Source organism: Tympanuchus pallidicinctus, unplaced genomic scaffold (genome assembly GCF_026119805.1).
Source record: "Tympanuchus pallidicinctus isolate F22 unplaced genomic scaffold, pur_lepc_1.0 scaffold1, whole genome shotgun sequence".
Taxonomy (NCBI): Eukaryota; Metazoa; Chordata; class Aves; order Galliformes; family Phasianidae; genus Tympanuchus; species Tympanuchus pallidicinctus.
The window spans coordinates 27,682,311-27,699,434 of record NW_026294618.1 but is presented as its reverse complement, the minus strand read 5'-3'; the positions used below and the strand labels follow the sequence as shown (position 1 = coordinate 27,699,434).

The following is a 17,124-nucleotide window of genomic DNA, read 5'->3' as shown; positions in this document are numbered from 1 at the left end:
TGGCAGGGACACTGGTACAATGGCATCTACAACAAAACTTGGGTCATTAGTTCTGGTTTCTAATGTTGTACATAATACCCTAAATGCATATACCTTACAAGTAGTAAGACGTGGTCTATTCCTACAATAAAACTAAAACTCCTGAGAAACGCTAATAATCTTGCACTTAAAATTCCAGTGAAAATGTTGCACAATGACAATATCCACCTCGGTACTGTCAGTCATTAAAACATTGTCTATGGTTTAAATTGTTAAATCTCCTTCAACTGAAGAGAAACCTCAAATGTCAAAGCTCAGTTCACTGTCAGCATGCTTCATACTCAGCTGCTACCTTTCAATTTTTTATCAGTGCTTAGAAAGAAGTCACACATCAAGGTCAGTAAACACACACAACAGTTGTTCACAAAGTTTACTCACCCTTTGACCTTCTTTGCCAGGTGGACCTTGGGGACCCTCCAGCCCTGGCAAACCCTGAAAATGCAAACATTAAACAAATATAACATTCACTGTTATTTTCTTTGTCTATTATTTAATACTAGCAAGACTAAACCAAAGAGCCAGATGTCAATACAAAGCATTTGTTTGTAAAACTGAATTATTTGTAATAACTTCTTTCATGGAAGGTTGTATTCAGGTGTGAGGAAAAAAATGCAACAGTAATTATTAATCATATTCCCCCATATAGAATCATTTGAAAACAAGGAGGTAAATCAACATTACTTAAGCAAAATTGTAAGCACAGTTATCTACTGTTTTGCATGAAGATCTATTTATTTGGTGGAGTTAGGATGCTATAAGAAAGCAAACCACCTATGTTAAGTCAGTGACAGCTTTATAACTCAAATTCACACACAGGCACTGGAAGTGGGGGAAGGGAAAGGAGGGGAGGGAAAGGGACTAAATATAGCAGGCGGCCTTATGCTTTCTTTATTGTAAGAATCAGTTCTATGCAGTTTCCTCTGTGTGCCTGGGCTGGGCTTTTCTAATCATTCAGAGCCACTCTGTCTTTTCCTCTCCTTAGACCAGGTGCAGGAGTTTGGGGTATTTTGAATATACTCTCAACATCTGAGCCTTCCATCCAAACTCAGTGCAAGAGCATGCAAGATTGACTGCAGTTACAGAATCACAGGCTGCTTCTGAGGAATGAGGGTTTTAATTTTGTATCTGATTAGTGTACAATATAATCATAAAGTCTTCTCATAACAGCTTTGTGCTTAGAAGGCTGCCCCTTCTTTTAATTTATGAGTCACCTTGGAACATTTTTTTTTTTTTTTGAATGACTTCAAGGAAACTATCCAATTTCCATCATAGCAACAAGAAATATGAAATGAATTTCAATGTAATCAGCAAAGAGCACTGAACATATATACGTCCTATAATTTAAAGAAAATTGAATTTAATATTGCCTATTCTTATAGGGTATCAAAAAATCAAGATTTTCTTAACTATTTAAATTACTATTGCTTGTGTATTGCTTCAATATACTTCAAGTTGAAATATTTTAATATTTGTATGCTTGGCCAAATTCTGAAGTCCTGTAATTATCATAACTTTAAAAAATGCCCAGAGTTCTAGAAAAGAATTAGAGAATTTAATTTATGATCTCTAAAAATAAACTTGTGAAAGTGGACATGGAAAAGTTGCTAGCTTATAACACTTTAAAGGATATTTTCAGCCAATTTGAAGGAAGGCTGACATCAGTCATAAACGAAAGCAGACTATTCAAGAGTTATTTCTTATCTTTACTCTCAAACACTGAAGTCATTATTTCAATTCTGTATAATAGAAATAAGAAAAGGTTTTTGAATCTTTTACAAAATTTATGCACGCTATTTCCTAAAAGTTTATGGAAGTAATATGCAAGACAATTTTGTGTCCAAATCCCAGCAAATTAAATACAGCAATGTACCTTACACAGGCACAAATACAGCAATCCATGAATGAACTCTGTAAGCCTCTTCTACTGTCTCCTGAAGGCAGTTTAAAAATTTGCTGAGAATTCTTCCTACCAACTATTAGCAATATTCTGTTTTGCAGAGAAATTCTGGGAATTCAGGAAGAGGTGAAGTTCTGTTTTGTTAGTACTTCACTTTTAGTGGCAATTTTATGTAGGGGAATGAAATGAAAGCCTGCAATGTCAGTTTTATGAAGGAGGAAATAATGAGCCTCACATATCTGTACAATAAGGTTCCAAGGGAATAAGAATTATACAACAATATAACTGCACTATAATGATAATTAACAGCCAACATTTTTGTTCTAGGCCTACTTTAATTCTTTTTCTTCTTTCTACAATATTATCGTTATAAAAAAAGGAACCAGATAAAAAGGTTTATCTGCAAGGAAAGGGAGGAGATCTGCTTACAATTGGTAAGAAGGCAGGGAGGACTACTCTGTACAAGGAGCCATATCCTGACATTGAATCTGAGGTAAAAGTTCACACTACCTTCAGTGGGATCTTTGGCTTAAAAAGTGATATGACAATATTGGCAATGGCTGTAAAGCTGCAATAACTTAGCAATGGTAATGTCTTAGCAATGCTTAGCATTCAGCATTCATTGGATGAGATCCTGGAAATGTAACTGAAGAAGAAACCCACAGAAGGAATGAAAATAAAATTTCTCAACAGTGAAATCTCTCTAATGGGATGAATAAAAAAACTTGCTAAATTCCTAAGAAACTTGGCAATGAATTTAACAGTTTAGCACAGAAAAATATAATTTTTATGAAGGCAGAGAAGTTTCTATTTAGATCTTTATCCTCTTCAACTTCTGGGTACCTCCCTCTGAACACTAAAGGACATATTCTCCACTCCCTCAAATTACAGGGAGCATAGACAGTCAACAAACTTTATCAGAGGATCTCACTGCAGACAGAAAGGGATAGGTTATATATTGTCATGTGGCCTCAAAGGACATGCTTTGACTGTGTGGGACAACATCCAAAGTAATTAAAATGATACATTATGTATCAGTTTTCAATCTAATAGTACTGCACTGGTAACAGAACGGGTATGGCAATGAGGTGTACAAGAAAACAGTAGCATTCCAGTGGCATCAGGCTGGCAGGAAAATATAATGCGTACTTAAAGATGGCCTAAAACACATTCTTTCTCCTGACTCCGCCACCATTGAGGTCAGAAGATGCTGTCCTTTCAACTATTTCATTGAGAAATAAACTAAATATATGCAATCTATAGGGACTGTACCTTTTGTTGACCACAAAAGTCTCTTGGAGATGTCTGCCTGAAGAAGCTTAAAGAACATGGAGTGGAAATGTCTCAAACATTAAGCCTTGAGGGGAAAAAAAACCACCAAAAACACAACAACCAATAAACTAGAGTGGACTCAGATGCACCTGAAAATCTTTTCTGGCAGCCCAATGGGGCAGTTGCACCCTCATCAATCTCTGATCCTTGTGGGCCCTTTCCAACTCAAGGTACTGATTGTGATTCCATGAACTCATGAAATCCACTATAATGAGTAAAAATAGCTACAAAAGATAAAACGTTATATGCTACCAGACTTTAAGGAATTATACAAGATCCTGTGGCTCTGGGCAGCCTGCTCTAGTGACCTCGCCCATGGCAGGGGGGTTGAAACTAGATGATCTTTGAGGTCCTTTTCAACCCAGGCCATTCTATGATTCCATGATCCTGGAAATGAAGTTAAGAATGGAAATTTGTGGATCTCTTTATAAGAGCTAGATCTCTGGCAAACGTTGGCAAAGGAAAACATGTTGGTTGTAAAGCTAAAGAAAAAACAAGTAATGTGTAAAGCACAAGCCCACAGAAAAATGGCCTTTAAACAAAAAGATCAAAACAGATAAAGGTTTAGTCAACAGAAGAGAGGAAAACTATTGTACTTAAAAAATTATACCATAAAATAAAAGAACTGTTAAAACAACCAACATTTAATAAAAAATGTCTGTAGGAACTAGCATTTTAAGACAGTATTTTTGGCCAGTAATGGAAGATAAAACTAATGAGAACTATTACCTTGAGATAGTAGAAGAAAAAATATGTTTAGAAGCGATAGAAAAATCAGCTAGTAAGTTCAGACAATTAAGCAATTTCAAGTTTCACAAGGTATCAGTTTAAAATGTAACAAATGGCACATAACCAAGAAATTGCTCATCACAAAACTAAAATCCTGCCATGTGACCATGCAGGTACAAAAACATGTTAAAATATCTGGTATATCAAGACATATTTCTACAGAGATATATGGTGGAATCTTAATTGATATACTTAATTGCTCAGAGTAACTGCCTAACCTAAGAATACGCTGAATAAAAGCAAAGTTTTTACTGTGTTCTTGTGAATTGAAAACCAAAACAAAATGGAACAGCTGAAACAGAAGAGTGAAATTGAAGTTGTTATATTTATTACTTCCCCTGGAAGCTTATGATTGATACCAAAAGAATACTGTAAAAATATTTCACATGCCAGTGTATTTTTGCTATTCTGAAAGTTGTCTCAAAATGTAGCTGATTGTTTCTGAAGCAGACTATACAGCTATCTCATGCACTCTTAGGTAGGGCTGCAGAAACAGATTTATGTGCATAGCAGCCTTTCTTTCTCCTTAAAAATTAAAAATACTATACAAATACCAACAATAGTAAGAAAGGTCTAATCATGGCACAAAAAATGATAGCTCATTATAGACTTTTATAGACTTTCTGTCTTGTGTACACAAACAGCTGTCATCCATTTTTTCTTCCTTGCTATGTACTTCAGCAAACATATAACCTAATTTTTATGCAATAAAAGCTGCTAGACAGGGAGAAAGTGCATGAGACAAGTCAAGCAAAGACACAAAGCCTGAGTTAGGTATGCAGAAGAAACATGAGGCAATGTAAGAATGACTCATTTATTGCCATTTGAATACGTAAGCTTTTGTAATGAAAAAACTTGCTACTTTAAAAAGACTTAGCTATAATAGACATTATTTGGCAACCATAGTTGGTATAGTTCTGCTGAAATAAAATCAACAATAGAATTTTTATTTATTTATTTTTACAAGCAAGTCAGTAGGCAATTCCCACGGCAGAGACTTGACCTAATTCTTCATCACACAGTTCTCACTAGGATTTAGAAAGGCTGCCATTCTGATGGATTTAGATATATAATGATCCCTTTTAAAATTAACAAGTAGAGCAGTATGAAATCACAAATCAATACAGTAAGAAGAGACCACCAATCTGACTTTTTAAGTAACTGAATGCGTGATTGTAGTAAACTCCTGCAGTCTGAAATAACCAAAAAGCATTGGTCACCTGCCAAACACTGCTTTTAGGATCACAGAATCACAGAATGGCTTGGGTTGGAAGGGATCCCAAGGATCATCGAGTTCCAACCTCCCTGCCACACGCAAGGCCACCAACCTCCAGATCTGGTACTAGACCAGGCTGCCGAGGGCCCCATCCAACCTCATCTTGAACGACTCCAGAGATGGAGCATCCACAGCCTCTCTGCGCAGTTTGTTCAAGCACCTCACCACTCCCTCTGTAAATCCCCCTCCCTGACATCCTCTTCTGAAGGATGTTATTGCTTTTGCTGCATTCATGCAAAGATACAATTCAACTAGATCTTAATCACCTATGGATCTGGAGATATTAGCAGCCAACAAATCTACTCCACAGCTCATGATTTTCACTGTGGCCCTGCTAAGCTATTTTGAAGGTATTTTCCTCCTTGGCTTGCTACTCTGATACGTACTGGGGAAATCACTTTCCTCTTGAAAGAATGGGCTACTGCTCTCAGTAAGCAAAAGAGTTGAAATATAAACACCTTCCCAACAGTCCAAATGGCTAAACTATTAGTTTCCCAGATAAACTATTTTCTGTCACTGTCCCACTTTTCTACCTTAGAGAAGATCGAAAAGCATGAGGAAGAGAGAGATCTTAAAATTCAGCTGTGGTGGTTTTCTCTCATCCACAGGATTGCCTACACCGAAATCCACAGAGCAAGATAGCAGACATTACTGTATACAAAGTTTTGCTAAAATTAGAAAGATGGTACAAGAAATTCTCAAATGGATGAATAATTTGTTACTGCATTATCATTTTGGTGATGAAAATTAGACTGTCACTTACTTCAAATACCCCTATCATTATCAACATTTGCAAATGCAACCTCCCTCATGTTCTTATGGAAGTAAGTTGGGTTGGCAAGCTGAAACATTCCAACCTCGTTTTTAGCCTGTTACTGCTACTGCAATAATCCTGCTGCTTTGCTCTTAAGTTCAACATGGGATAGAATCCATTTTTATTTATTTTTTTCAGTCAGAACTGCCACCAATCTACTTACTTCTGTGGGAAAGGAGACAGTATTTAGAGTAAATATTTCAGACTGCAAGAAAACATGTTTAGACATATTTTCATGATAATTGATTACTGATTCAAACAGAAAATGGATTCTCATTGATCTCATTACTCTTGATGTTTGATCACTTCTGTAATTCTCTGGTAACTTCCCTTGAAATTTACTTTGCTTCAGAAATGATCATTTCAAAGGAAGGTCGGAAGTCTAATCTCACAGAACTTCACACTTCATTAACCTAGTACTTTTAATAGAGTTGGGCTTATCTGCCCAAATCTAGAAAAGAAATCATTTAAAATCCTGAAAAGTAATTTGAAATTACTCTTTACATTGATGCCTGCTGTGAATAGGAAAGCATATGGGACTATTCTCTAATCATTCCTCTAAGGAAAAACATATAGATCACATTCATGAAAAAAAACTTGTCTATACCTTATTTAATTACAAAGTAATTAAAAATTAATTTAAAAGTAAATAAATTTAATTAAATAAGTCAAAACTGTACAAAGTAAAGTTTCCCTTAAGCTTATAACATTACCTGAAAAGAATGAGAGGATAATAATAGAGACACCTATTGGGTATGAGTCTTTGTCCCTTCTCAAGTAACACAAGTCATCCACAGGAGATGAATGAATTGCAGAAGTCAAGATAAGCAAAATTTGGTACATGAATTTTCAAAAAGAATCACCTGAAACACTGCAGCCAATTACAACAGCAAAAACAGTACATTACGCCTGCAGAAGCCAAACAGCTATAAACGAATTTGTGTAGGTATTTGCTAGAAAATATTTTACTAGGAAAAAATGAATTACAATTTTAGCTTTACACAAATAATCATAGAAGCTACAAAAGAGAAGATGAGTAATCAGCCACTGTTGTTTGTTTACCAAGGAAATAGTTGAAAGTGACCACAGTACTTGCCTGGGCCTGAACCTAACCTGCGCCCTGCAGACAGCTCCATGCCACGCTTGTACGCCAGCTCCCTTCAGCTCGATTTAACCGGCCTCGGAAGCCAACATTCCAACTATCTGTTTAGTAAGCAAGTCTCGGGTACTTCTGTCTGTGGTCGACTTAAGCCTTGGCTTCTGCGTAAACACTTGGTGCCATCTGGACGACTGTTTCATAACTCTTGAAAGGGATAGGTTCACAGGAACGTACAGACGGACACTCGTTTTCCTCAGGAACTAAAAGCAGCATATCGAGTGTCAAGAGAAATAGTTATAATATATTTACAAGAGACTGCTGCACTACCTTCCCTCACCTGTCGCTTCTCTGACACGACATGCACACACTTAAGCTGTGGATAACAGAAAGAGGGAGCTGCTTAGCCAGCTGTGTCATTTCAGAAGACAGACACTAGCTTCTCAAACCAAATGCCACGATTTGACGAGACTGACCAGCAAAATAGCATGGTCCCTGCTTTTTATTCTCTGAAGAATCCATTATTATGGTACAATTTATCAGAGAACTTAGAGAAAATAAACATATTCCTGAATTATACCCACATGAAGTGGGTATAATTAAGGAGAAAATTTCAAAATGTATCCCCAAGTTGCTCTATAATAAATTTTAAAATACTAAAGAAGAGAGATCTAGTATTTATACATCACCACAAAAAAATAAAATACCACAGAAATATTTGTGTAATCACAAATAAAGGGTGAGACTCAATCATGACTTTGGACTACTCCTATAAAACTACTACCAGAACTAGTGAGATAAATATGTATCTCAACTTATGTAATGTTAATTCATTTCTTGGAAGCATATACAAAGTTAAATCCTTACTAAAAGTACTTAAATACATGTGTTGCAATTAGTAATCTAAGTCATTAAAATGTATTTGTATTTATAATGCATGAATCAAATAAACTTAAAACTTCCTGTGATTACTGCTTTCAGTAAGATTCTAGTAAAGCCTCTACTTTATTATTCTTATTTTTTGCAGCTAAGCATATTTTGCACTACAGCGCTGGTTCTTTCTTCTCTACCTCATCATGCCAGAATGAAGAAATTGCATTAATGAGCTTCTATATCTGCCTTAAAAAAACATACTGAAACACATGGGCTGTAAATCTAATCCCAATCCTACTAACCATAGAAACAGGCAAAAATCTCAATTCTGAATTCCTGCTATCATAAAGAAGAAATTTTATTTGATGCACAAACTTTGATTTTGGTAGAGATTTACTGGTAAATGACATTAAACAAATTTGGTCAGCTCTACGTGTATTTTACAGAGCAATGAACTTTTGATCCATGAAATTCCTCCTTGAAACTGATAACATAATTTTTGCTTCTTAAAAGCCACAGTATTATTTCCTGTTTCATAGCTTGTTTTATGCTCATTCACTTGTCAGGTTTTTACATTTGTTGAGTATTTACAAACTCTGCCATATATACTAAAGTGGAGTAGCCCTCATTCATTGGAGAAGCTACAATTGCTACACCTGTCAATCAAACTTTTAAAAAATACTGCCAGATTTTTCCTCAATGAACTGATAATTTCATTATCTTCTGCATGTTGTCATGTTGGACGGCACAGAAGTCTTACTATGCTTCTAACAGGATTTCTCCTCAGGATTTCCCAAGACATTTTAGACACAGGGTCTAAAGACCTTTAGACTCATATCACTTAGACTTTCACTATTCCTGCTACCTCTGACTACAGACTTCTGTAGATGAACTATAGACAACTTCATGTAGACCCCAGGACTACCATCCAGCTACTTGGGAATCACTTCAGTAAAGCATTCTCAGCTTTTTTGTAAAGCTCATGCTGTCCGTGATGAGGACAGGACTACAGTGAAGGTCTGTGTGAGGGAGAACGCTCCGGCCCTGCACAGCACTGCGGGCATTCTGGTTCCAGCTTAGATCAGCAAGAATATTTGTCCAGCTTGTTTCACTGCTAGGTGATTTCTATGAAAATACATACAAATAGTAGAGCTGCACAGGGCAGCAGAGCTCTGTAATGTCCTTGTGATGCTCTGGAAGGCAGATGACCCAGGCACAGCATTCCAGCTTGACCAAAACCAAATCCTTTTGAGTATTTCCTCCCTCCATGTCCCAGTGCATTTTAGAGTTAGCTGTAACAGTGTTAATACAACATTATTTTCACCTCTCTTCCTTCCCTCCCCACAACAAAATAATTCATTTTCATTTTGATAAAAAGAAATAATTTTAAAATAACAAAATGTTAAAATTATGATAATGATATGGTTCATATGTTTATGACAGATGAGAGAAACAAATGGAACATTTTATAACTTTGATTTAACAAGATTCATAACTGAAACACTGATGTAATGTTTTGGCTGTAACAACATGAATGGTCTTGACAGAGTTTTTGTTTACTGACATATGAACCTTGATATTATCTGACCTATTACTTATTCTCAGCAAGACATCTTCCTTTCCTGGTCATATATTGTAGAAGTCACGACCACACAGAAGTCACACAAGTAAAACAACTCTGAAGAGTGGATTTTCCCCTAGCTGCCACAATTCATGTCATTTATCTTCTTAAGTTCTTGCCAATAGAAACCCACGAGTATTTACAGTGGCAAAGAGAGAAAGACTTCCCGCTGGGCCATATATTCCCAAAGTGTTGTAATCTGTCTTCAGATTGCTAAACTAATTCATACTCAGCCTCATCCCTTCTGTCAGTTAACAGCTACAAAAACGTTTCAGTGCTTCAGTTACTTCCATCTCCCTGAAGACTTGCGTATCCTTTTCTAAAATTTAAATGTTTAACTTACATTAAAATAAAACATACGCTAAATATGAAGACAAACATCAGCGACTTTATCAATGCACTGCCATCTTGCCATGCCAGAATCAACTGACCTGAAACATTTGCACAGCATTTTATAATCAAAGAAATGTAATTATTTGACAGTCCACTTTACAAAATGCACAGAAAGTGCAAGTTCAGTCAACCTGAAAACTGTTTCTGTTTTTCAGTGCTACTAACTTCTGAATATATCTTTGAGGAAAGCCAAGTGAACAGAGTTGGAACCAGAGACAATAGACTTATTTGCATTCAGATCCTCTAGAAACAGGTATAGCATACTCAGGTGCTGCTACAAAAATAGGCATAGTTGCTTTTCCATCAGTTACACAAGAAATGTTCCAAAATACCATACAGGCATCATTAATTCTTCTTGTGTCTTATCCTCAAGAGTATCCTATTCCATTTCAATGATCTCTTTGAGGTCTGCAAGAATCTATTTGAAGTAAAATCTTCAATCTATTTCAGTAATGATCTTCGAATCAAAGTTATTTAATGGAAATATTTCGCTGTTCACTAATTCAACATACATTTTGACTGAAGAACACGACTGTAACTGGTGCTGTTTCTCCCTAGTGAGACATGAGCTTCATTAAGAACTGATCTTGGGTCATAGCACTAAACTGTGTCAGGATATTGAACAGTTAGATTTATTCAATGTAAAACAAATACCATAAATAACACCATTTAACTGTGGAGTCTTAGAAAAAGCATATTTTTATGGTATGGGTCCATAGTTACATTCTTCAATGTAAAGGAAATCTTTGCAGCCATGGTCTTGGATATCAAGAGAGTGAAAAGGTATAGATTAATCAATAACGGTATGAATGATAGCTCTTGTGTTGTATATTTGGGATGTAGGTTTATTTAGAAGTAGTTCAAAATACTGACTCTGGAATAACTACATATGCTGTTGAATAACAGGCTAGGAATTCAAGAGTTTTTGTCTTCATTTTCATTTCTGCCACTCTCTTTTGCATTGCTTTCACCTGAATGAACTGACCTTACAGAGAGCTTCCTTCTCATTTCAGTTTGTGAGTAAAATCACTTGGATTGAGGCAGAATTTGTTATTGTTATTTTATAAAGCAAAATGCTCTGGAGAGTAATAGGGAGAATTTCTTGCTAGGCTGTGTACATTCTTGGGGCACAAATCATTGCAAGAAAATTAAAAACATCTACTGTCTCCATGGCACTATCTAGCCAGAGTACAACCAACATACAGGTCATGGAATCATCAAAATTTTCTTTTCTCTTGCATAAGTACATATCAGATCCTCGCAAAGAAACTGTGTTAGATTCCTACTCAAGAAATCTTTTTTGTTTCTTGAAAGTCAACTAATTGTCATGTCTGATCTCTTTAATTTTTTTTCTGGTAAGTTACAATAAAGCTAATAAATGAGCTAGTAGTAGAATTTGCAAAACTTCCAGAATCTGATATATGGACTATTTCTATAAACAAGGAAAAAAGGGTACTTCACATTTTTTTTCTGCTGTGAAATATGTAGAAACAGTAAAAGAAACTAAATGACTTAAATGCTGTGCTGTGTGATAATCTTTTAAGTGGCTTTCCATCACTGTAACATTACACTTTTTTCTTTCCAGTCTGTGCTGTTATGCATATCTGGTCATTATGTAAGACACAAAGATTACGTAAATGTCAAAAGCATGACATATAAACACCTAATTCTGCAATGACAAACTCCAAACAACTTTCTGTATGAAAAGAACTTTGCAATCATCAAAATTCAAAAAGTGTACCATTAAGCTGTTAACTAAAATTATTTTACTAACTTTTATTATCAGTAGCAGTATCAGCATGAAAAAAAAAGCATATGATGTGCTTCATGAAAGAATCAATTCAAAATGACTTATACAGCACCAATGTTAACTTCCAAGTGTTAAGCTATGAACTCTCAAACATTTCTGTGTTTGCAGTAAACTTCCTATGGTATTTTATTTGTCTTGTTTTGATAAGAAGGTAGTTACCAAATGTTCAAAACTTAAAAAATATACTTTGAAATTGAAACGGATGGTACTAGATGAAGAATAATTTACATTTTTCAAGAACTGGTGAAAGCAATTAACTAATTTAATATAAGGACTATCTAACTACAGTGGCTATCAATGCACAAATAAAGAATTTGGCATTTGTTTGCACCTAAGGGGATAAATTGCACTCCTGATTCAAAATACTTTGCTCTATATGCAGTAAAAAATGAAGACTTCACCCTCTCCTCTACAACAGCATTTGAATACATGAACTTCTGTTGTTACTGCTTTATCACTTAAAATCTAAAAAATGGTGAAAATGGTATTTTAATGGCAGCTAATTAAAGACGCATTGTCTTCACAAGGGAAGACACTACGATACAAATGGCAAAATTATGTGATCATAGAAGAATGATATGTTGACAAAAATCATTTATACATAATAGTTGGCAGCTAAAAAAGGTTGGGAAGAACATGAATACAATGAGGCAAGAAGAACTTGTATGTGATGGACTCATCATGCTGAGGGACATTACCATGTACAGGTATTGGACACTTAACTGAATGCAGTGGAAGAATATTTTGGGATTGCACAAGAGTTAACATGGGATGTTTAATGGCAGAAACAAAGGCAGGGAATGACTGGGGGCTAGCAACTGGGTAGAGACCAGAATTAGGGGCAGCTACTGGGTAGGCTGTGTCAGCCCATCTCCTGGAGAGATGCACATTATGTATGTATTTCCCCCTACCACGGTTTATCCACTATTATGATTTACTGTCATAAATCAGTCAAGGGGTAACAGCATAAGGCTGCTGGTGCTGTTTGTGGAAATGCTGAGTGCCCAGTTGCTGCTGTGCTGACCTTCATGGCCACACCTGTATGTGCATTATATGTGTTTTTATGTGCCTACTGGGACTGCATGCTCAGTCTAGTTACCAGCTGACCTGGGGGCATGGATCTGTGACTGCCTTACCTCTATCCATCTTCTCCACCCTTAACTTTCTGACAATAAATCCCTATATGTCATTTGTTTTCCAAACTTTTACTGAAAAATGGTTTTCAGTAAAAATATAAGCTAAATTTACCCTAGTATTTGTTGGGAAACATGATATTTTAAACATGTTTATTTTCTTTGCATTTATATATTTCCCTTTTTTCTGCTTCACAATTCACATAGACATTCTCAGTAGAGAGGCTGGACTGTTAAATTAAATAATGGCAAATAAGCTAAAAGCAGCAGCATTTCTGAGTGATTTCTTCTGTTATTGCTTTATGTGTACTCACACTTAAGGCAGTTGGTCCTGGAGGTCCTGCTTCCCCCTAGTTAAAGCAGGAAAGTGAATAAACCAGCAGTCTCTTTAGTTCCAATTTTTACCCTCTAAGATTTTTAGAGGATACATATCATAGTATAAGTAAATTCATTAAAATTATCAAACATGCTCTCTGTTACAATAATATTTGGGTAAAGAATTTTTTTGGGGGTAGTAATTTCATAAGTATACATAGTTTACCACAAGTTAAATAGAAAAACAAAACAAAACAAAAAAATAGGCAGGCCTCTGCATAAATGAATTGGTTAAAAAAAAGCAGTCCTGCAGAGACATTTGTGTATGTGAAATTACAAGCTAATGCTTACGTGCTTAAGGTGGCCTCTGAAGTCAATGTGACTGCTCCCATATAATAAAGACATCTGACTATGTAAAACGTTCACAGAATTATCTTGTTGAGTTCTGAATTTCACTGTAAGACCTTCAATTGCAATCCAGCAAACAAATCAGAGAGCTCCAAGAGAGCAATTCAGAACATCTAATTTAGGCTTCTGATCTGAATTGCTTTCAAAAGAAGATTCTGTCCACTTTGTAGTGATAAAAAGTGTTCATCTTGTGTATTTGCAGTTCATCAGCACTCACATTCTTTAATCATTAAAGTGGACAAATGGCAGCATGAGTGTTTCACCACACCTAGGTAAGGCAGTGCATTATTGAAGAAATACCATGCACAATCACATATCAATATAAGCTTAGAAATAAAAAATGAGTACCTTTTCTCCTTTAGGACCAGCCACACCAGGACTACCAGGATCACCTTTTAGTCCCTGGGAGAAAAAAGAAAGTATATTTGTCAGCATCCATGGAAAAGTGTTGGACAAATTGCTCTACTGCTGTGAATCAGTATATACATAAGCAGTTCTGAAAGTAATACTTCCTATTTATTTCCATGGAAAATACAACAGAAACACAAACAGAAGCACAATAGCACTGCTTGATAGAATTCTGAGTTACAAAACACTGTTTTTCAACACAGTCATCATTTTTTGCCAGCAATGAACAAGAGCCAGAATGCCATGCTCACAAGTATCTGCAGCAGTGGAGGTGACTTGCTGTCACTACTGCTGAAACATGTCACCCACCACCTCACTGTGCTCACATTCACTGTTTGGTCTCCATAAAAGTTCAGCAAGCATCAATGATTGTCAGCAAGTGCCATTTTTTTTCCTTATGGAAGAATTCAATCACACCCTTGCTTCATATGTACTTCCGTGTCAGATGCCATTTTGCCAGACTGCCCCTCTGCTGCCACTTGTTGTATGGCAACAGAATGTAATGGAATATTGCTGGGAAGGTTCAGCCTCTACTGTCATACCACCAAATTCTGCTTCTAACATCATGGGACGAATAATGAAGTAGGAGACACTACTTTTGGAGTAGTGCTCAACTAAATAGGCCTGAAAGTATTAGGAAATTAATAATAATATAATCTCAGAATTCCTCATTTTCATTTTCCCCCTCTACTCAGCTATTGTGAGGCCCCATCTGGAGCACTGCGTCCAGGTCTGGGGCCCCCAGTACGAGAAAGATGCAGAGCTCTTGGAACAAGTCCACAGGAGGACTACTAAAAGGATCAGAGGGCCACAGAACTGGGCTTGTTTAGCTCGGAGAAGAGAAAGCTCTAGAGAGACCTCAGTGCGGCCTTCCAGTACTCAAAGGGATCATATGAACAGGAGGCTGTACATCTGTTTATGAAGATGGATAGTGATAGGACAAGGGGGAATGGCTTTAAACTGAGACAGGACAGATTTAGGTTAGATACTGGGAGGAAGTTTTTCACTCAGAGGGTGGTGACGCACTGGAACATGTTGCCCAAGGAGGTTGTGGATGCCCCATCCCTGGAGGCATTCAAATCCAGGCTGGATGTGGCTTTGGGAGCCCGGTCCATTGGCTCGCAACCCTTCCCGTGGCAGGGGGGGTTGAAACTAGATGATCATTGTAGTCCTTTTCAACCCAGGCCATTCTATGACTACATGATTCATTCTATGATTATGAACAGTGAAGTAGTGATTGAAGATGACATACATCTTCAACAGAAAATTAAATACACAAAGCCAAACTATCTACCTTGATTGTGCCCCATTAGAGCAAGTAGCATGCAGAAATGCAAAGTTCTCAAGTGTCAATAGGTATGTGTCTTGTGTGGTCAACAAACATAAGTAGAATGTCCGCCCCATACCAGAAGTAAAGGTAGACAAAGCGCTGTGGTTTCTATGCTGCAATGAGCAATGTTGAACTGGTGAACTGCAACAGAGTACAACTCAGAGAAGCTGCCCCATACTCCAACACTACTTTTTACCAGTTTGAAAAAGGAGTTACCAAAATAATCAAGTCCTTCATACCTCTCTCCCCAGTTTTGGTTTCAGTTGGAAAAGCAGAAAACGTTATCTACTCCTATGTATCACAAGCGCAGACAACTATTTCACTAACATGTCTCACCAGAAGCACACTAGAAAGAAATATTTTATCCCTCATAATCTGTGCAGTATATGGAAGAGTGGGAGGTTTTGAAATACATTCAGCAAATTCAAATCACTCTGAAGTAAGGAATGACTTTGCTTCTAATGTTGGAAAAACCTATGAGGAGCTGCTTAAGGCAGGAGGTCTCTCCTGCACCTTCTTTCGGATCACTATTTTAGAGACACTGCAAAGAACACTGATGATGTGAGTCAGTGAGAGCTCTAAGAGTTGAAAGATTTTACTTAAAAGTCGAACAACAATAATGTAGGCAGTACAAGCACTACAGATCATAATTAGACACTTAACAAGTAGGCCAACATTGTTACTACCATGGAGATTAAACGGGTCTAGGATAGAAAAGATTCATCTACATCTGAATTAGGGTTTACTAACTTAACTTCTTCCCAGCCCCCTTTTTGCCCTTGCAAGCTCTGTTCCTTGCTTAGCAATAATTGGAAAGATAGAGACAACTGGCATGAAAATGATAAGCAACATCTGTGCCTTAGTGGGTACAGAAACATTAAATCAGTGAGTGTTCTAAATACTGCATATTTGTGCAACTTCACTTCCTGCTAAAATTGCATTAATTCACCATCTGGAAGGAACATCATTTAGAACTGTATGAGCATTTAAGTACCCACTTTGGATTAAATTTGTGGTTGTTGTAAATACCCCTGATTTAGCTTTGATTTGTCCTTTATTAAGCTTGCCAAATATGTAATAGTTAAACCAGAAGTAGTTTAGCTATTTGAACTTAAAAATGTAACAGGCAGATGGATTCAAAAACCAAGCCAAAAAAATTTCTTTCTTGTTATGATTTGTATACTTATGGCATAGTCTTGGTATTGTCTCCATTTACCGCATTTTACTTTTCACCTCTTTATGAAAGATGGCATGAAACACTCCATGTACTGAAAAAGCCATCAAAGGATTTTTGAGGTATGCAAATCATGCGGATCTTGCTCAAAGTCAGTGTTACAGCAGTGTAACAATAGATTTGAGCCTAAGGAATAGTTCTGAGGTTGTATATTTGCAAATATATATATTGGAGAAGATAAAAATAAATCTGCATCTCACAGGAGATATAACTGCATGTGTCTCTACTGAAAAGACAACTGCAAGCAAAAGATACTGAACTGAAGCCGTGTGTTGTCAAACTATAAGCATCATTTTTTTCCTAATTGTTATGTTTATAGCTTTTAGCAGTGGACCTTGGTGAGATATGCACTTTGA

The 17,124-nt window shown here is 36.5% G+C and overlaps 1 protein-coding gene across 5 annotated transcripts in view; it reads right to left on the bottom strand.

Annotated features, from left to right (window-relative positions):
• Positions 1–17,124, bottom strand: part of COL19A1 (collagen type XIX alpha 1 chain) — a 183,385-nt gene that overhangs the window by 67,661 nt on the left and 98,600 nt on the right. For all 5 annotated transcript variants that reach the window (XM_052673086.1, XM_052672996.1, XM_052673238.1 and 2 more), the window contains 3 exons: positions 14,145–14,198; positions 13,388–13,423; positions 418–471 (listed from right to left, as the gene is read on the bottom strand). In XM_052673086.1, coding sequence (XP_052529046.1) covers positions 418–471; positions 13,388–13,423; positions 14,145–14,198 — 144 coding nt within the window. The remainder of the gene's footprint in view (positions 1–417; positions 472–13,387; positions 13,424–14,144; positions 14,199–17,124) is intronic.